Source organism: Palaemon carinicauda, chromosome 20, assembly GCF_036898095.1.
Source record: "Palaemon carinicauda isolate YSFRI2023 chromosome 20, ASM3689809v2, whole genome shotgun sequence".
Lineage (NCBI taxonomy): Eukaryota > Metazoa > Arthropoda > Malacostraca > Decapoda > Palaemonidae > Palaemon > Palaemon carinicauda.
In genome coordinates, this window is record NC_090744.1 from 18,787,035 (window position 1) to 18,809,534 (window position 22,500).

At 36.3% G+C, this 22,500-nt stretch overlaps 2 protein-coding genes across 3 annotated transcripts in view; one reads left to right on the forward strand and one right to left on the reverse strand.

Annotated features, from left to right (window-relative positions):
- LOC137660171 (uncharacterized) overlaps window positions 1-18,595 on the reverse strand; it is a 155,387-nt gene extending 136,792 nt beyond the window's left edge. Inside the window, exons 1-2 of one of the 2 annotated variants that reach the window (XM_068394860.1) lie at window positions 18,485-18,595; window positions 8,690-8,963 (exon numbers count right to left, since the gene is read on the reverse strand). In XM_068394860.1, coding sequence (XP_068250961.1) covers window positions 8,690-8,738 — 49 coding nt within the window. In that variant the 5' untranslated portion in view covers window positions 8,739-8,963; window positions 18,485-18,595. The remainder of the gene's footprint in view (window positions 1-8,689; window positions 8,964-18,484) is intronic. The other variant, XM_068394861.1, reaches the window with a different exon arrangement.
- Window positions 1-22,500, forward strand: part of LOC137660172 (androgen-induced gene 1 protein-like) — a 187,748-nt gene that overhangs the window by 110,934 nt on the left and 54,314 nt on the right. The gene's annotated exons all lie outside the window — the stretch shown is intronic.

Below are 22,500 nucleotides of genomic sequence, written 5' to 3' on the forward strand. Positions count from 1 at the left end.
CAGGTCAAAGGACAAGGTCAATGTCGATCAAAAGGTCGAGAAATAAGCTGCCACGGCGGAGGTCTGTGCTATACTGAGTGCCTTACTATAGTCAATTCTTTTTAGCGAGGCAGATTTGCACCGACTCTCAGGGGTGCCCTTTTAGCTCGCAAAAGTTTCCCGATCGCTGATTGGTTGGACAAGATAATTCTGACCAATCAGAGAGCAGGAAACTTTTCCGAGCTAAAAGGGCACCGCTGCGAGTCGGTGCATATGCGCCTCATTAAAAAAAATTGAGTATAGTTGGAACTAAGATTAACAAATTTATACCAAATAAAACTAGAAATGCACTCTGAGAGTGCAGACCTCCACCACGGTAACTTATTTTTCGAAACCAGCTTGCCTTTCCCAGAATCAGTTTAGTTCGTAGACTACAAATACGACTACGATTGGTTGATTGATTGATTGACTGATTGATTTAAAGTTGTCAGGATGCCTGAAAACTTTAAATCAATCAATCAATCGTAGTCGTATTTGTTGCCTGTGTGACAACCATGTGCGAACTTTTGGTTAAGGTTAGGGATAATTCGATCGACCTTTTGCTCGACCTTGACCTTGACCTTTGACCTAGGACTTTCAAAATTGAATCACTTCCACGTCTCAGCATAACAATCAATCCCTGAAAGTTTCACTACTCTGTGAGTAAAATTGTGGCCAGGAAGTTGTTCACAACTAGACAAACAGGGGCGAAAACATAACTTCCTCCCAACTTCGTTGGCGGATGTAATAAGCGCTTTTTAAGTGCTTTTATTTATTGCATTACGCAGGACTGAATGTACATAATCGCTAAGTAGCAAGTGGGGGGAGGGAGGGTGGCTGAAGATCATCGGGCCTAAATTAATTTTGCAAACCCTTTATTATTATCTTATTTCAACTGTTGAAAAACTAGATTTTTTCTGCAAAAAAAAAAATCATGTGTAAAGAAAATGTGGTATTACGATGCTGTGGTTTTTATTTATTTATTTATGTGTTTATTTATTTTCCCCTATGAAGCTTTACCACCAACAAAGGCACTTAGAGATTGTCTTACCTTACTTAAGACACTGGCTTTTTGCGTTGGTGAAAGGAAAACGTATTTAGTGATTAGGCCGAGTAGTTTGCTACCGTAAACAACATACTTTACTCAATATACATTCTTCCCTTTTGTCTTAATACCTAATTAGTTTCAATTTATATTAGTGATGCAATGGACCCCAGCCTGGGGTCTATGGTCACACACCTATGCTCTTCTAAGCCTTGTATCCTAGAGCTCTTTTCAAGATGCCCACTGTTCCTTTGATGGCAGAAATCTGCTCCAAGGATCTGCACCTCATTTATGCTTGGGCAACTTGATATCACCTGAGGATGCTGTCTCAAGTTTTTCTATCACCTGAAGGTACTGTCTCGGGTTCTTCTCTCACCTGAAGGTACTGTCTCGGGTTTTTCTCTCACCTGAAGGTACTGTCTCGGGTTCTTCTCTCACCTGAAGGTACTGTCTCGGGTTCTTCTCTCACCTGAAGGTACTGTCTCGGGTTTTTCTATCACCTGAAGGTACTGTCTCGGGTTTTTCTCTCACCTGAAGGTACTGTCTCGGGTTTTTCTATCACCTGAAGGTACTGTCTCGGGTTTTTCTCTCACCTGAAGGTACTGTCTCGGGTTTTTCTATCACCTGAAGGTACTGTCTCGGGATTTTCTCTCACCTGAAGGTACTGTCTCAAGTTTTTCTATCACCTGAAGGTACTCTCTCGGGTTCTTCTATCACCTGAAGGTACTGTCTCGGGTTTTTCTATCACCTGAAGGTACTGTCTCGGGTTTTTCTCTCACCTGAAGGTACTGTCTCGGGTTTTTCTCTCACCTGAAGGTACTGTCTCGGGTTTTTCTCTCACCTGAAGGTACTGTCTCAAGTTTTTCTATCACCTGAAGGTACTGTCTCGGGTTTTTCTCTCACTTGAAGGTACTGTCTCAAGTTTTTCTATCACCTGAAGGTACTGTCTCGGGTTTTTCTATCACCTGAAGGTACTGTCTCGGGTTCTTCTATCACCTGAAGGTACTGTCTCAAGTTTTTCTCTCACCTGAAGGTACTGTCTCGGGTTCTTCTATCACCTGAAGGTACTGTCTCGGGTTTTTCTCTCACCTGAAGGTACTGTCTCGGGTTTTTCTATCACCTGAAGGTACTGTCTCGGGTTTTTCTCTCACCTGAAGGTACTGTCTCGGGTTTTTCTCTCACCTGAAGGTACTGTCTCGGGTTTTTCTCTCACCTGAAGGTACTGTCTCGGGTTTTTCTCTCACCTGAAGGTACTGTCTCGGGTTCTTCTATCACCTGAAGGTACTGTCTCGGGTTTTTCTATCACCTGAAGGTACTGTCTCGGGTTTTTCTCTCACCTGAAGGTACTGTCTCGGGTTCTTCTCTCACCTGAAGGTACTGTCTCGGGTTTTTCTCTCACCTGAAGGTACTGTCTCAAGTTTTTCTATCACCTGAAGGTACTGTCTCAAGTTTTTCTCTCACCTGAAGGTACTGTCTCGGGTTTTTCTATCACCTGAAGGTACTGTCTCGGGTTTTTCTCTCACCTGAAGGTACTGTCTCAAGTTTTTCTCTCACCTGAAGGTACTGTCTCAAGTTTTTCTATCACCTGAAGGTACTGTCTCGGGTTTTTCTCTCACCTGAAGGTACTGTCTCGGGTTTTTCTATCACCTGAAGGTACTGTCTCGGGTTTTTCTATCACCTGAAGGTACTGTCTCGGGTTTTTCTCTCACCTGAAGGTACTGTCTCGGGTTCTTCTCTCACCTGAAGGTACTGTCTCGGGTTTTTCTCTCACCTGAAGGTACTGTCTCGGGTTTTTCTCTCACCTGAAGGTACTGTCTCGGGTTTTTCTCTCACCTGAAGGTACTGTCTCAAGTTTTTCTATCACCTGAAGGTACTGTCTCGGGTTCTTCTATCACCTGAAGGTACTGTCTCGGGTTTTTCTCTCACCTGAAGGTACTGTCTCGGGTTTTTCTCTCACCTGAAGGTACTGTCCCGGGTTTTTCTATCACCTGAAGGTACTGTCTCAAGTTTTTCTATCACCTGAAGGTACTGTCTCGGGTTCTTCTATCACCTGAAGGTACTGTCTCGGGTTTTTCTCTCACCTGAAGGTACTGACTCGGGTTTTTCTCTCACCTGAAGGTACTGTCTCGGGATTTTCTCTCACCTGAAGGTACTGTCTCAAGTTTTTCTATCACCTGAAGGTACTGTCTCAAGTTTTTCTCTCACCTGAAGGTACTGTCTCGGGTTTTTCTCTCACCTGAAGGTACTGTCTCAAGTTTTTCTATCACCTGAAGGTACTGTCTCGGGTTCTTCTATCACCTGAAGGTACTGTCTCAAGTTTTTCTATCACCTGAAGGTACTGTCTCGGGTTTTTCTATCACCTGAAGGTACTGTCTCAAGTTTTTCTCTCACCTGAAGGTACTGTCTCAAGTTTTTCTCTTACCTGAAGGTACTGTCTCAAGTTTTTCTCTCACCTGAAGGTACTGTCTCAAGTTTTTCTATCACCTGAAGGTACTGTCTCGGGTTTTTCTCTCACCTGAAGGTACTGTCTCGGGTTTTTCTCTCACCTGAAGGTACTGTCTCGGGTTTTTCTATCACCTGAAGGTACTGTCTCGGGTTTTTCTCTCACCTGAAGGTACTGTCTCGGGTTCTTCTCTCACCTGAAGGTACTGTCTCGGGTTTTTCTCTCACCTGAAGGTACTGTCTCGGGTTTTTCTCTCACCTGAAGGTACTGTCTCAAGTTTTTCTATCACCTGAAGGTACTGTCTCGGGTTTTTCTATCACCTGAAGGTACTGTCTCGGGTTTTTCTATCACCTGAAGGTACTGTCTCGGGTTTTTCTCTCACCTGAAGGTACTGTCTCGGGTTTTTCTCTCACCTGAAGGTACTGTCCCGGGTTTTTCTATCACCTGAAGGTACTGTCTCAAGTTTTTCTATCACCTGAAGGTACTGTCTCGGGTTTTTCTATCACCTGAAGGTACTGACTCGGGTTTTTCTCTCACCTGAAGGTACTGTCTCGGGTTTTTCTCTCACCTGAAGGTACTGTCTCGGGTTTTTCTCTCACCTGAAGGTACTGTCTCAAGTTTTTCTATCACCTGAAGGTACTGTCTCAAGTTTTTCTCTCACCTGAAGGTACTGTCTCGGGTTTTTCTATCACCTGAAGGTACTGTCTCGGGTTCTTCTATCACCTGAAGGTACTGTCTCGGGTTTTTCTCTCACCTGAAGGTACTGTCTCGGGTTCTTCTATCACCTGAAGGTACTGTCTCGGGTTTTTCTATCACCTGAAGGTACTGTCTCGGGTTTTTCTATCACCTGAAGGTACTGTCTCGGGTTCTTCTATCACCTGAAGGTACTGTCTCGGGTTTTTCTATCACCTGAAGGTACTGTCTCAAGTTTTTCTATCACCTGAAGGTACTGTCTCGGGTTTTTCTATCACATGAAGGTACTGTCTCGGGTTTTTCTATCACCTGAAGGTACTGTCTCGGGTTCTTCTATCACCTGAAGGTACTGTCTCGGGTTTTTCTCTCACCTGAAGGTACTGTCTCAAGTTTTTCTATCACCTGAAGATACTCTCTCGGGTTCTTCTACCACCTGAAGGTACTGTCTCGGGTTCTTCTCTCACCTGAAGGTACTGTCTCGGGTTCTTCTCTCACCTGAAGGTACTGTCTCGGGTTCTTCTCTCACCTGAAGGTAATATCTCAGGTTTTTCTATCACCTGAAGGTAATGTCTCAGGTTTTTCTATCACCTGAAGGTAATGTCTCAGGTTTTTCTATCACCTGAAGGTACTGTCTCAGGTTTTTCTTCATAAGTCCTGCCCCCCCCCTACCCCCCACTCCAACCACCACCATAGGTACTATTCCCATTTCTTTCAGTTCCCATGTATTTTTAGGTCATTCTTTAGTTCTTGATATTTTTATATTTTCTGCCTCTCAGCTCTATTGAGGCCAAAAATCACTAAGTACGCTTCAGTGTGTACATCTATATATCCATTAAGGTTTATAATGCGCTTGGTGATATCCTTTTATGATTACATTTATTTATTCGAACGTAATGTTTAAGAAATATATGTCATTTCACCTTGAATCAAGTTACATCACTTGCCATAAACTTTGCTCAAATCTTAAAAAAAAAATTGTCATTTCTCCTTGAATCAAGTTACATCACTTGCCATAAACTTTGCTCAAATATAAAAAATAATTGTAATTTCTCCTTGATTCAAGTTACATCACTTGCCATAAACTTTGCTCAAATCTAAAAAATAATTGTCATTTCTCCTTGAATCAAGTTACATCACTTGCCATAAACTTTGCTCAAATCTAAAAAATAATTGTAATTTCTCCTTGATTCAAGTTACATCACTTGTCATAAACTTTGCTCAAATCTAAGAAAATAATTGTCATTTCTCCTTGAATCAAGTTACATCACTTGCCATAAACTTTGCTCAAATCTAAAAAATAATAGTTATTTCTCCTTGAATCAAGGTACATCACTTGCCATAAACTTTGCTCAAATCTAAAAAATAATAGTTATTTCTCCTTGAATCAAGGTACATCACTTGTCATAAACTTTGCTCAAATCTAAGAAAATAATTATCATTTCTCCTTGAATCAAGTTACATTGCTTACCACAAACTTTGCTCAAATCTGAAAAATAATTATCATTTCTCCTTGAATCAAGTTACATCACTTGCCATAAACTTTGCTCAAATCTTAAAAATAATTATCATTTCTCCTTGAATCAAGTTACATCACTTGCCATAAACTTTGCTCAAATCTGAAAAATAATTGTCATTTCTCCTTGAATCAAGGTACATCACTTGCCATAAACTTTGCTCAAATCTAAAAAATAATTGTGATTTCTCCTTGAATCAAGTTACATCACTTGCCATAAACTTTGCTCAAATCTAAGAAAATAAATGTAATTTCTCCTTGAATCAAGTTACATCACTTGCCATAAACTTTGCTCAAATCTAAAAAATGATTATAATTTCTCCTTGGATCAAGTTACATCACTTGCCATAAACTTTGCTCAAATCTAAAAAATAATTGTCATTTCTCCTTGAATCAAGTTACATCACTTGCCATAAACTTTGCTCAAATCTAAAAAAGTAATTGTGATGTCTCCTTGATTCAAGTTACATCACTTGCCATAAACTTTGCTCAAATCTTAAAAATAATTGTCATTTCTCCTTGAATCAAGTTACATAACTTGCCATAAACTTTGCTCAAATCTAAGAAATAATTGTTATTTTTCCTTGAACACCACTTGCCATAAACGTTGCTCAAATCTGAAAATTAATTATTATTTCTCCTTGAATCAAGTTACATCACTTGCCATAAACTTTGCTCAAATCTAAAAAATAATTGTAATTTCTCCTTGAATTAAGTTACATCACTTGCCATAGACTTTGCTCAAATCTAAAATTGATGACAATTAATTATTAAGAAAACCCCTAGTGCCTAGAATACTATATGAACTATTATTCTACCAAACGGACAGAGTTTAATCTATTTCCATTTCATTCATTAAAACTGCATTGCTTCAAGTTGGAGGTATGTAAAGCAAGGTTTCATATTACTCCTCTCTTCCTGCTAGATTAAATTATTATTATTATTATTATTATTATTATTATTATTATTATTATTATTATTGTTGTTATTATTATTATTATTATTATTATTATTATTATTATTATTATTATTATTATTATTATTATTATTATTATTATTATTATTATTATCTAAATGGGCCCATACACGTTCAAAAAAAGCGTCAAAGTTTTGCATAAAAATTTTGATGCAAATTTTGAGTGTGTGTAGGACGTTTTAACATCAAAACGTCCTACACACACTCAAATTTTGCACTCAAATTCTGCATCAAAATTTTGGTGCAAAATTTTGACGCTTTTTTGAACGTGTATTTTAAGCTTTAGCCACAACTCCAGTTGGAAAAGTAGGATACTATATGCCCAAGGGCTCCCACAGTGAAAAATAGTCCAGTGAGGAAAGGAAATAAACAAAATATAAGGGAAAAACCTGGAAGGAAATCTGACAAACTTAGGCACCTTTTAGTTTTCCTAACTCAATTGGATATCTTATATAGCTTGACAAGAAGGTGCTAAAATATTATAAAACTTTTCGCATAACTCCTCTTTTAGATAGTCCTAACAGGTGAATTAATAATAATAATAGTGATAGTGTTTTATACTTTGTACATATTATCTGTACTTTTACAATGTGTTGTGATATATTAAAGACAAATTGTGGATGATATGGTCTTCATCACCTTCGTATTAATATGTCCCTTTCCCAGTTACTGGCGGATTGTTCAAATGAAGAGAAAAAGATAATAAGAACAATAGAAAAAGTGGATTACAAAATTAACGCCACTGAGGCAGCAATCACTTTCAATAAAACCTGCTTAAAAGAGGGTCTACTCCCGAAATAATAATAATAATAATAATAATAATAATAATAATAATAATAATAATAACAAGTGAGCAAGTCCTGAACGCGGACATGGTCCTCGTAGAGGACATACCTCCGCACGTGACCTTGACCTTCAGGTGACCTTGACCTTCACGTGACCTTGACCTTCACGTGACCTTGACCTTCAAGTGACCTGCTTGACTTTTGACCTTCACGTGATCTTTGTTCATTTGCCACTGATACTTAATATGACATTGATATAATGCACCAATATGACCTTGACCTTTGACCTTTATAAATTTGAACATCACCCATGGGTTGCGCCTGGACTAGGACTTCCCTGTTGGCTTATGCAAAAGTCAGTGCTTTATTTCTGTCTCTTGATATGGCCACTTATGTCATAGTGACACCAGTGACCCCTGTGACCTTGACCTTGGGGTGACCTTGACCAAAATTTAATCAGTTCTTCCATACACATTGGGGAACTACTTGGCCAAGTTTGAAGTGATTCCGTGTAGAAATGTGGCCTCTACGTTGTCCACAGACAGACAGACAAACAGAGAAACAAACAAACAAACCGAACCGAAAACATAACCTCCTGGCGGAGGTAATAATAATAATAATGACTATTATTATTTCTACTAGCTGAGCTACAACCCAAGTTGGAAAATGATGATGCTATAAGCCCAAGGGTTCCAACAGGGAAAAACAGCCCAGTGAGGAAAAGAAACAAGAAAACAGATGGTATAACGCTATCTTGCTAGACTTGAAATGTATTATTATTATTATTATTATTATTATTATTTGCTTGGCTACAACCTTAGTTGGAAAATCATGATGCTATAAGCCCAAGGGTTCCAACAGGGAAAAACAGCCCAGTGAGGAAAGGAAACAAGAAAACAGATGGTATAACGCTATCTTGCTAGACTTGAAATGTATTATTATTATTATTATTATTATTATTATTATTATTATTATTATTATTATCATCATTATTATTATTATTATTATTATTATTATCATTATTATTATTATTATTATCATTATTATTATTATTATTTGCTAAGCTACAACCTTAGTTGGAAAATCATGATGCTATAAGGCCAGGGGTTCCAACAGGGAAAAAAAGCCCAGTGAGGAAAGGAAACAAGAAAACAGATAGAATAACGCATCCGAGGGTACCCTAAAGCAAAAAACAATAATTAATATCTAGACTTACCTACAAGGACCAGCGTAGTCGCCTTCGTCCAATATAAGAACTTCTTCATCTTTCCCACTCTGAAGGTGTTAGTAAATCCTCACAAATTTTAGTCTCTAGTTACACTATACTGTTCTTCCAACGCTAAGTCACATGTTTTAATAGTCTTTGCTTTCGGTTGTCAATCAAGAACACATATTCGTAAGAGTGTACACATTGACTGGAGTCCGATTTCCACTTGAACTGTGTTCAATCATTTAATTAGTCACTGCTGATTTCTCATCGTTTCTATCTTCTGCGTAAAAGGGAGAAAACTCTATATATAGAGTTCTGTGGGTTGAATCATCATCCTACTTGTTTGGACATATCAAAATAAAAAAAGGTAATTTGGAACGTTTTTTTATGAAAAAAAATTATGAAATGAAAAGAATGGCAGGCATAGTAAAGATTAGATGGCAGGGATAGTAAAGATTAAATTGCAGGCATAGTAAAGATTAGAGGGCAGGCATAGTAAAGATTAGACGGTAGGCATAGTAAAGATTAGAGGGCAGGCATAGTAAAGATTAGACGGTAGGCATAGTAAAGATTAGATGGTAGGCATAGTAAAGATTGAATGGCAGGCATAGTAAAGATTAAATTGTAGGCATAGTAAAGATTGAATGGCAGGCATAGTAAAGATTAAATTGCAGGCATAGTAAAGATTAGAGGGCAGGGATAGTAAAGATTAAATTGCAGGCATAGTAAAGATTAGAGGGCAGGCATAGTAAAGATTAGACGGTAGGCATAGTAAAGATTAGATGGTAGGCATAGTAAAGATTAGATGGTAGGCATAGTAAAGATTAAATTGCAGGCATAGTAAAGATTATATGGCAGGCATAGTAAAGATTAGATGGCAGGGATAGTAAAGATTAAATTGCAGGCATAGTAAAGATTAGAGGGCAGGCATAGTAAAGATTAGACGGTAGGCATAGTAAAGATTAGATGGTAGGCATAGTAAAGATTAGAGGGCAGGCATAGTAAAGATTAGGGGGCAGGCATAGTAAAGATTAGATGGTAGGCATAGTAAAGATTAGATGGCAGGGATAGTAAAGATTAAATTGCAGGCATAGTAAAGATTAGAGGGCAGGCATAGTAAAGATTAGACGGTAGGCATAGTAAAGATTAGATGGTAGGCATAGTAAAGATTAGATGGTAGGCATAGTAAAGATTAAATTGCAGGCATAGTAAAGATTATATGGCAGGCATAGTAAAGATTAGATGGCAGGGATAGTAAAGATTAAATTGCAGGCATAGTAAAGATTAGAGGGCAGGCATAGTAAAGATTAGACGGTAGGCATAGTAAAGATTAGATGGTAGGCATAGTAAAGATTAGAGGGCAGGCATAGTAAAGATTAGGGGGCAGGCATAGTAAAGATTAGATGGTAGGCATAGTAAAGATTAGATGGTAGGCATAGTAAAGATTAGAGGGCAGGCATAGTAAAGATTAGACGGCAGGCATAGTAAAGATTAGGGGGCAGGCATAGTAAAGATTAGATGGTAGGCATAGTAAAGATTAGATGGTAGGCATAGTAAAGATTAGAGGGCAGGCATAGTAAAGATTAGACGGTAGGCATAGTAAAGATTAGATGGTAGGCATAGTAAAGATTAGATGGTAGGCATAGTAAAGATTAAATTGCAGGCATAGTAAAGATTATATGGCAGGCATAGTAAAGATTAGACGGTAGGCATAGTAAAGATTAGATGGTAGGCATAGTAAAGATTAAATTGCAGGCATAGTAAAGATTAGGGGGCAGGCATAGTAAAGATTAGACGGTAGGCATAGTAAAGATTAGATGGTAGGCATAGTAAAGATTAGATGGCAGGGATAGTAAAGATTAAATTGCAGGCATAGTAAAGATTAGATGGTAGGCATAGTAAAGATTAGATGGTAGGCATAGTAAAGATTAGATGGCAGGGATAGTAAAGATTGAATGGCAGGCATAGTAAAGATTAAATTGTAGGCATAGTAAAGATTGAATGACAGGTGTGGTAGAAATTAAATAGCAGGCATAGTAAAGATTAAATAGCAGGCATAGTAAAGATGGAATGGCAGGCATAGTAAAGATTAGATGGCAGGGATAGTAAAGATTATATGGCAGGCATAGTAAAGATTAAATGGCGTGTATAGTAAAGATTACAGAGGTGATAAAGTGTCACGACTGGGATGGTGAGGGCACGTGTTAAGAATGGATGGTGGAGAGCTTGGGAGGAACCTCTTAGGAGGGGGTGGAAGATGGAGAGGGGGCAAAGAATTAGAGGGTGAGATAAGGTGAAGGATGAAGTGGAGAGAAGTTTTGTGGAAGAGGATGCCTTTGATAGAAGACATTGGAGAGGTCGTATCAGGCAACCGACCCTTTAATGTAGGGATAACGGTAAGTAAGGAGATATACAAGCAAGAAAATATATGATCGATGTGTTTTTAATGTGCTTATACTCCATGAAAACCCTATTATTATTATTATTATTATTATTAAGCTACAACCCTAGTTGGAAAAGCAGGATGCTATAAGCCCAGGGGCTCCAATGGGGAAAATAGCCCAGTGAGGAAAGAAAACAAAGGAAAATAAAATATTTCAAGAGCAGTAACATTAAAATAAATATTTCCTAAATAAACTATAAATACTTCAACAAAACAAGAGGAAGAGAAAATAGATAGAATAGTGTGCCCGAGTGTCTACCCTCAAGCAAGAGAACTCTAACCCAAGACAGTGTAAGTCTATAGTACAGAGGCTATAACACTACCCAAGACTAGAGAACAATGGTTTGCTTTTGGAGTGTCCTTCTCCTAGAAGAGCTGCTTACTATAGCTAAAGAGTCTCTTCTACCATTACCAAGAGGAAAGTGGCCACTGAACAATTACAGTGTAGTAGTTAACCCCTTGGGTGAAGAAGAATTGTTTGATAATCACAGTGTTGTCAGGTGTATGGGGGACAGAGGGGAATCTGTAAAGAATAGGCCAGACTATTCGGTGTATGTGTAGGCAAAGGGAAAGAACCGTAACCAGGGAGAAGGATTCAATGTAGTACTGTCTGGCCAGTCAAAGGACCCTATAACTCTCTAGCGTCCGTCAATATTGGATTGATTTATTCAAATATTGCCTCTTGCCAAACATCCAGAATTTTGATCATACGTTTTCCTAGAAAATTTGGATTCAGCCCTATGTTGCTACTGATATCTGAGCGTAGCAGCTTCCAAAAGTTTTTTTTTTTTTTTTCCCCTTTTTTTTTTTTTTTTTCAATAAATTGAATCAATCAAATTGTACAATATTGATCTCCTTCGCCATACCTGAAAGTCAAATGAGAATATAAAGTGACTCAGAATATGTCCACGGAGTGACATAAAACTACTTTAGCTGAATGTGCCCTTGAGAGGGATAAAGCAACTTTTTTATTTGCTGTGAAGGAAACACAGCATAAGTATAGATTCAACAAATCGATAATGTCTATACTAGATATATCTTGTGGAATGTTTATGTATTATGTCAAACAATATTCTACCTTACGTTCGAGAACAAATTGATCTGTAAAATTTCGCGTAGCGGTTAGAAACAGTAAATGCATGTAAGAGTTTATATGTGTGGCTGCAGACACAGAGAACAGTTGCATCATTTATGAATGATAGCTTGATTTTACGTTGGTTCTTATGTGAGGAAAGGTATTATTTATAGTCATACGAACATCAAGTACACAGAGGACTTACATAAAAAGTAGAGGCTGATTTGACTTCGAAAGTATAATTTTTAAAAATGGCCCTCTCTCGATCATTGCTAAAAATCATTGTTGAGCGTATGTGCGTGTATAGATTTCTTAGACATCTGTCTTATCATCAGGTAATTCTGTGATTGGTGATAAAGATATTTCCATACAGAGGCCAGTGGGATGGGCCATCGAATTTCCTATGTAGCTCGGACTCTTACCTGGCAAAAAAAAAAAAATGAAATTTAAGAATGTGGGATTTAAGCTGAATGGAAATGCTAGACCTCACTGTTAAAGAGTTGACAGTCATGTGAGTCGGGTAAAGAGAAGCTGGAAGATAATTCCAAAGCCTGGAAAAGAGAAAAAAGAATGGTGCTGAGCCAGGGTTGTGGTGGCCTATTGGAAACGTCCCTGCTTGGTAATTTGCTTGGACTGGGGTTCGAGTCCTGTTCAAGCTCGATAGTTCCTTTGATCGCTGCAACCTCTCCATCCTTGTGAATAAGGATGGGGGTTTTCTGGAGCCTATAGGTCTACCTGGCGAGTCATCAGCAGCCATTGCCTGGCCCTCCCTGGTCCTAGCCTGGTTGGAGAGGAGGCTTGGGCGCTGCTCATAGTTATATAAGGTCAGTCTAGTCCTTGTGAGCTAATGATGGTGGATTTGGGGGAACAAATAGGTCTACCTGCCGAGTCATCAGCAGCCATTGCCTGGCCCTCCCTGGTCCTAGCCTGGGTGGAGAGGAGGCTTGGGAGCTATCTCATAGTTATATAAGATCAGTCTAGTGGACATTATTCTGTTAGCTAGGTCATTGCCACTGTCCCTTGTCTTGGCATTCATGAGCGGCCTTTAAAGCTTTATATCATATAAGCTTGAAAGTTGTCGTTTTCAGTGGGACAATATTCCTTCCTTCCACACACCAAAATAGCCCTTATACCAAAAACAACTAGTTTTAAAATATCTATTGTATCAAAATAGCTAGTTTCAAAATAGCTATTAAGCCAAAACAAAAGATGTGAGGAGCTATTGTCTCCTTTCCCATATTTTCAGTTGTGTGTGTGTGTGTGTGTGTGTGTGTGTGTGTAACTTGAAGCCTCGTATCTATGCTTGGTCTCCTCCTTAAGGAGCCTTCGTGTAATAATCACGCATTGCAGAAGTGAAGGTGAAGAAGCCTTGCGTGTCTATAACTGACATCACCGTCTGCTGCATCTCTTTCGTCCGTGAGCGAGCGCCTTATTTCTCGCCTAGTTTATCCGCTCTCCTTGGCCCCGTTCAGAAAGCCTGTCGTTTATCCCATCAACTGAACGCGCTTGAGCATCTCTCGGCAAAGCGCACATTCAACGTATTCTGCTCCTGTTTACTCCCGTATTTTACTACCATTTACTCTCGTATCTTGCTCCCGTTTCCTCCCGTATTTTACTACCATTTACTCTCGTATTTTGCTGCCATTTATTCCCGTATCTTGCTGCCATTTACTCCCGTATTTTACTACCATTTACTCTCCTATTTTTCTGCCATTTACTCCCGTATCTTACTGCCATTTACTTCCGTATCTTACTGCCATTTACTTCCGTATTTTGCTGCCATTTACTCCGGTATCTTGCTCCCGTTTACTCCCGTATTTTGCTGTCATTTACTCCCGTATCCTGCTCCCGTTTACTCTCGTATCTTGCTCCCGTTTCCTCCCGTAAGCCGAAATTGCACTCTTTTTCGGGGAGAGTACAAACTGTATACGGTAGACGTGCGTCCGACGGGAGCCATTGCGACGCCAGTCTTTAGTTCGCACGTTTGTGTTTACGTTTGACGTATGCATGTTCCCGTTAGCGACCGGTTTGACATATGAATAGGTACGTAAATGTGCGGTCGAACGTTGAGGCCAACCCGTCATACTCAACAGTTAAATATGCAGTTGGTGCTGTTTTTAGTTGTTATAGTAGAAGAAAACATTTTCTAATTTCTTTTTAAAATAAATATCTGGTCTTAATCAAGCTATGGTAATTATCGTAAATAATTTTGGCTAATTTTCAGTCTGACATTTCTTGACTGTTTAAATATAACTAATGTTTTAAATTCTTATAGTAGAAGAAGAAAAAATTTAATTTCTGTTTAAATAAATATCTGGTCTCAATCAAGCTATAATAATCATCGTAAATAATTCTGGCTAATTTTCAGTCAGACATTTCTCTATTGTTTAAATATAACTAAAACAATGTATGATTCTTTTCGTTCTTTGAGGCGAAGTAACCACACGCCTTCGGCAATCCATGCTTGCAAGCGCGGGAGGGGGGGGGGGTTGTGTTACGGTGTTGCGGTGTTACGGCAAATGACGGAGCGTCACGCAAGAATTGCTTGCTTGCGTTTTCCAGACTCCTTGACGATGACAAATATATGTTATGATCAAAGTCTCAGGTGAGAAGTTTTTTCGACATCGCTTGGAAGGATTTATCATAAGTAGACCGACACGATAGAGTTTTTTTATGCTATATAAATCTTTGATAAATAATAGTAAAAAATAATAAATGAGGATAGTTTTGTTGTCTTTTATATAATTTAAATCTTTGATGAATAATTAAAATAATGAATGATTGAGGATAGCTTTTTTGTCTTTTATGTGATATAAATCTTTGATGAATAATTAAAATAATTAATAGATTAGGATAGTTTTATTTTCTTTTATATAATATAAATCTTTAATGAATAATAGAAATAAATAATAAATGAGGATAGTTTTATTGTCTTTTATGTAATATAAAAACTTTGATAAATAATAGTAAAATAATAAATGAGGATAGTTTTATTGTCTTTTATGTAATATAAATCTTTAATGAATAATAGAAATAAATAATAAATGAGGATAGTTTTATTGTCTTTTATGTAATATAAAAACTTTGATAAATAATAGTAAAATAATAAATGAGGATAGTTTTATCCATAAGTGTTTGGAAGGTTGTGTAATTTTAAATCGAAATATAGTGATAGCAAAGATGATAGAAAAAAGATTATTTTATAATTAGCTAAGGTCAAAGATATGACCTGTGTTGACCCGGACCTGTAACCCTGAAAAGAATTCTGCAATTGACCCGAAATGTAATGCCTACAGTACACCGCGTGAGGTGCAATAATGGCACTACCCCTTCCCCCCGGCGTTTTTTAATTGGTTATTAAAATGATATTGATAAAGATTGCTAACTTAGAAAGTATATTATTCGAGTTCAGAATTCCAAGTAAAAAAAAAATATGCTTAAAAACGAGTTAATTGGAAAATAGGGTAAAAGTTATTAATAAGAAAATAAAGTAAAAATAAAGTTAATTGGAAAATAGGGTAAAATTATGAATGGGAAAAATAGGGTAAAATTATGAATGGAAAAAATAGGGTAAAATTATGAATGGGAAAAATGGGGTAAAATTATGAATGGGAAAAATAGGGTAAAATTATGAATGGGAAAAATAGGGTAAAATCATAGTTAATTGGAAAAATATGGTAAAAATATAGTTAAGTGGAAAAATAGTATAATTTGAAAATGGGTTAGAAATTAGAGTTAAGTTGGAAATAGATAAAATTATGAATGGGAAAAATAGGGTGAAAACTATAGTTAATTGGGAAAATAGTATGATTTGAAAATGGGTTACAAAGAGTTAATTAGGAAATAGGTAAAATCATGAATAGGAAAAATTTGGTAAAAAAATATAATTAATTGGAAAAATAGTATAATTTGAAAATGGGTTAAAAATTAGAGTTAATTGGGAAATAGATAAGATTATGAATTGGAAAAATAGGGTAAAAAATATACTTAATTGGAAAAATAGTATAATTTGAAAATGGGGCAACAATTCTAAGTAATTGGGTAAAAAGGGTTAAAATTATTGAAAAAATTAGATAAGAATTACAGGTAATTGGAAAAATTGTGTAAAAATTATAGGCAACTGGAAAAAATAGAGAAAAAAAATAGTTAATTAGAAAATAATGTCAAAATGATAGGTGACTATTGAAAAATAAAGCAAAAAAAGTATTAAGAAAATGTGAAAAAAAATAAACTCTTAGATAAAGGCAAATAGTTCCATGAATTTCCCATAACTGCATTAGATAGATAGATCTGTTAGATGGATTGATAGATAGATAAATTGATAGATCATTAGATTGATAGATAGATAGGTAGAGAGATCTGTTAGATAGATAGATAAAATAAATAGAGATAGTTAGATATAGATAAATTAATGGATCAATAGATAGATAAATAGATAGACAGATAGATAAATAAGTAGATAGATTGATAGATAGATAAATAAATAGATAGATAGACAGATAGATAAATGAATATATAGATAGATAGATCTGTTTGATAGATAGACAGATGGATAAATGAATAGGTAGATAGGTTGATAGAGAGATAGATAGACTGATAGATAGATAGACAGATAGATAGATCTGTTAAATAGATAGACAGATAAATAAATAGATAGATAGATAGATAGACCAGTTGGGAGTATCCCAGTTTCGATTACATTTTATTAACCTCAATCATTTTTCGTTCAATGTCGGACTAATTCATTTCTTTTCAAGGTTAATTTTCTTTTACACGTGACAGTTGACCTCGGTCTTTATACATTATAAATGATAATGAAACGAGAAAGAATTTCATTATTCTTTTTTTCTAACTCGTTTATAAAATCAGAATTTCAATATTCTTTTTTTTTAACTCGGTTATAAAATCAGAATTTAAGTATTTTTTTTTTCTAACTCGGTTATAAAATCAGAATTTAAGTATTCTTTTTTTCTAACTCGGTTATAAAATCAGAATTTCAATATTCTTTTTTCTAACTCGGTTATAAAATCAGAATTTCAATATTCTAATTTTCTAACTCGGTTATAAAATCAGAATTTAAGTATTCTTTTTTCTAACTCGGTTATAAAATCAGAATTTAAGTATATTCTAATTTTCTAACTCGGTTATAAAATCAGAATTTAAGTATTCTTTTTTCTAACTCGGTTATAAAATCAGAATTTAAGTATTCTTTTTTCTAACTCGGTTATAAAATCAGAATTTAAGTATTCTTTTTTTCTAACTCGGTTATAAAAACAGAATTTCAATATTCTTCTTTTTAACTCGGTTATAAAAACAGAATTTCGATATTTTTTTTCTCTAACTCGTTTATAGTTTGTAACCTAGCTAATAATAATAATAATAATAATAATAATAATAATAATAATAATAATAATAATAATAATAATAATAATAATAATAATAATAATACATTTCAAGTCTAGCAAGATAGAACAGACTTTGATGACTTATCAAAGTAAATCTCAATTTCCCTGAACTAATATACTAAATTTCCTTAGTCGATCGATTGTCTATGTAAATGGAAGACTAGATTTGGCGTTAGTCGGTCCATTAGTTGCGTAGGTGGAGTTTCGTACTTACATACAGAACTCAAACTAAATTTATCAGTTTATTTTTTTTTTACAATTTTCAATAACAGACTTTCACACTGAATGTAGAGAAGCAGGTGGTATAAGTGTTTATATATATATATATATATATATATATATATATATACAGTATATACATATATATGTATATATATATACATATATATGTATATACTGTATATATATATATATATATATATATATATATATATATATATATATATATATATATATATATATATAATGTACATTATATGTATGTAGATATATACATATATATATATACACACACATTATATATATATATATATATATATATATATATATATATATATGTATGTATGTATGTATATGTATATATATATGTGCGTGTATAAAGAAGAGAGAGAGAGAGAGAGAGAGAGAGAGAGAGAGAGAGAGAGAGAGATTATGCGTATGGTTAAGAGCGCGCATGCTCATATCCCAGGGCACAGCTCTTTGCGTAGTTATACGGAATATGTAAATATATCTTCTGATATTCTAACAATAATATTCACGTGTGTATAAAAAACACGATTATTATATCTCTAGTGAAATACACATCCTGTTAAAACAATCACATCACTTGAAACAGCCTTTTTCTCCCTTTTTGTAAAACAATTATATCACTATTTTACCTTTGTCAGTTTCAATATATAATATAGAAATAAAAAAAAAAAAACGGTTCGAACACGCCACTGAATCAGAGTGACAATATCTACTGCATCCTATCACTGTCACACCTGACGCCAGACTGCCAGCAATCAAGGATTATGCATACGGTGGAGACCCCCAACATGGCTCCGCCCACTAGCCTGGCGCTGACCAATCAGCGCCCAGATAGGGGACCTCGATGACTCTAACCTAGGATTTGCAGTCGATGAAAAGAAGCGTATAAAAACGCACACGCAAAGATCAAAACAGGGATGAAAGCAGCTAGCCAAAAGAAATCTAGAGAATGAATGGAGATAATATTGGCTAGTTTCGTAGGAACGGGTAAGCAGAATAAACAGAGTTACATAGACAGACAGACAGATTAATAGACAGGTACGCAGACAGATTAAGTAAAGAGGTATACAGGCTGACAGATAGATAAAATGACAGTTAGGCAGACTAAGTAAACAACCGGGGTACACTGACAGACTAAGCAAACAGAGGTATATAGACAAAATAAACAGATATACACAGGTAGACAGGTAAACAGACAGAATAAGTAAACAAAGGTACACAGACAACACAAACAGAGGTACACAGGTAGACAGGTAAATGAACTGACAGGTAAGCAGACAGAATAAGTAAACAGAGTTACACAGGCAGAATAAAGAGATGTACACAGGTAGACAGGTAAATGAACAGACAGGTAAGCAGACAGAATAAGTAAATAGAGGTACACAGACAAAATAAACAGAGGTACACAGGTTGACAAGTTAATGAACAGACAGGTAAGTAGACAGAATAAACAAACAGATATACACAGACTAAATAAACATACTAGTTCGCAGACAGAATAAGTAAACATAGGTACACAGACAGAATAAATAGAGGCACACATGTAGACAGGTAAGTAGACAGAAAAGTAAACAGAGATACACAGATAGAATAAACAGAGGCACACAGATAGACAAGTAAATAAACAGACAAGTTCGCAGACAGAATAAGTAAACAGAGATACACAGACAGAATAAACAGATGTACACAGGTAGACAGGTAAGTAGACAGAATAAGTAAACAGATACACAGACAGAATAAACAGAGGTACACAGGTAGACAGGTAAAAGAACAGACAGGTAAGTAGACAGAATAAGTAAACAGAGATACACAGACAATAAACAGAGGCACACATGTAGACAGGTAAATGAACAGACAGGTAAGTAGACAGAATAAATAAACAGAGATACACAGACAGAATAAAAAGAGGTACACATGTAGACAGGTAAATGAACAGACAAGTTCTCAGACAGAAAGAGTAAACAGAGATACACAGACAGAATAAAAAGAGGCACACATGTAGACAGGTAAATGAACAGACAGGTAAGCAGACATATTAAGTAAACAGAGGTACACAGACAAAATAAACAGAGGCACACAGATAGACAAGTAAATAAACAGACATGTTCGCGGACAGAATAAACAAACAGAGTTACACTGAGAGTAAACAAACAGATGTATACGGACAGACAAATAAATAGACATGTACGCAGTCAGAATAACCAAAGGTACACTGGTACTTTAAACAACCTGAGGTACATAAACTGACATATAAATAACACAGGTACACTGACAGTTTAAACAAAGACAGGTACACTGACAGTTTAAACAAACACAGGTACACTGACAGCTTAAACAAACACAGGTACACTGACAGTTTAAACAATCACAGGTACACTGACAGTTTAAACAATCACAGGTACACTGACAGTTTAAACAAACACAGGTACACTGACAGTTTAAACAAAGACAGGTACACTGACAGTTTAAACAAACACAGGTACACTGACAGTTTAAACAAAGACAGGTACACTGACAGTTTAAACAAAGACAGGTACACTGACAGTTTAAACAAAGACAGGTACACTGACAGTTTAAACAAACACAGGTACACTGACAGTTTAAACAAACACAGGTACACTGACAGTTTAAACAAACACAGGTACACTGACAGTTTAAACAATCACAGGTACACTGACAGTTTAAACAAAGACAGGTACACTGACAGTTTAAACAAACACAGGTACACTGACAGTTTAAACAAACACAGGTACACTGACAGTTTAAACAAACACAGGTACACTGACAGTTTAAACAAACACAGGTACACTGACAGTTTAAACAATCACAGGTACACTGACAGTTTAAACAAACACAGGTACACTGACAGTTTAAACAAAGACAGGTACACTGACAGTTTAAACAAACACAGGTACACTGACAGTTTAAACAATCACAGATACACTGACAGTTTAAACAAACACAGGTACACTGACAGTTTAAACAAACACAGGTACACTGACAGTTTAAACAAACACAGGTACACTGACAGTTTAAACAATCACAGGTACACTGACAGTTTAAACAAACACAGGTACACTGACAGTTTAAACAAACACAGGTACACTGACAGTTTAAACAAACACAGGTACACTGACAGTTTAAACAAAGACAGGTACACTGACAGTTTAAACAAAGACAGGTACACTGACAGTTTAAACAAAGACAGGTACACTGACAGTTTAAACAAACACAGGTACACTGACAGTTTAAACAAAGACAGATACACTGACAGTTTAAACAAACACAGGTACACTGACAGTTTAAACAAACACAGGTACACTGACAGTTTAAACAAAGACAGGTACACTGACAGTTTAAACAAACACAGGTACACTGACAGTTTAAACAAACACAGGTACACTGACAGTTTAAACAATCACAGGTACACTGACAGTTTAAACAAACACAGGTACACTGACAGTTTAAACAAACACAGGTACACTGACAGTTTAAACAAACACAGGTACACTGACAGTTTAAACAAACACAGGTACACTGACAGTTTAAACAATCACAGGTACACTGACAGTTTAAACAAACACAGGTACACTGACAGTTTAAACAATCACAGGTACACTGACAGTTTAAACAATCACAGGTACACTGACAGTTTAAACAATCACAGGTACACTGACAGCTTAAACAAACACAGGTACACTGACAGTTTAAACAATCACAGGTACACTGACAGTTTAAACAAACACAGGTACACTGACAGTTTAAACAAAGACAGGTACACTGACAGTTTAAACAAACACAGGTACACTGACAGTTTAAACAATCACAGGTACACTGACAGTTTAAACAATCACAGATACACTGACAGTTTAAACAAACACAGGTACGCTGACAGCTTAAACACACACAGGTACACTGACAGCTTAAACACACACAGATACACTGACATATTGAACAGACAGAGGTGCACAAAGAGACAGGTATACAGGCATACTTATGACCAAGCACACAGAGAGAGAGAGAGAGAGAGAGAGAGAGAGAGAGAGAGAGAGAGAGAGAGAGAGAGAGAGAGAGATTCAGATGTTAGAAGACGGATTGAATGGATATTTAATCATCATCATCATCATTATTATTATTATTATTATTATTATTATTATTATTATTATTAGTTACCAAGCTACAACCTTAGTTGGAAAAGCAGGACGCTATAAGCCCAGGCGCTCCAACAGGGAAAACAACCCAGTGAGGAAAGGAAACAAGGAAAAAATTAATTGTTTTAAGAACAGTAACAACATTAGAATATTCCTTATATAAACTATAAAAAGCTTTAACAAAACAAGAGGAAGAGAAATAAGATAGGAATTCATAGGAATTGACTGTGTAAGGAATGGGAATGAGGAAGACTAGATGAGTTGGAATATAAGTCCACGAGGGGGCGTGTGCTCTTTCGCATGGGGAAGATTAGAGGTCGATATCTTTAAGCTATACGTAACAAGAAGGGGGAAGAAACCAGGTAGGGATAATCGATCTAGTTATGGGAGGAAGATAGCCAGGAAGTGGGGGGAGAGAGAGAGAGAGAGAGAGAGAGAGAGAGAGAGAGAGAGAGAGAGAGAGAGAGAGAGAGAGAGAGAGAATAATATCATTC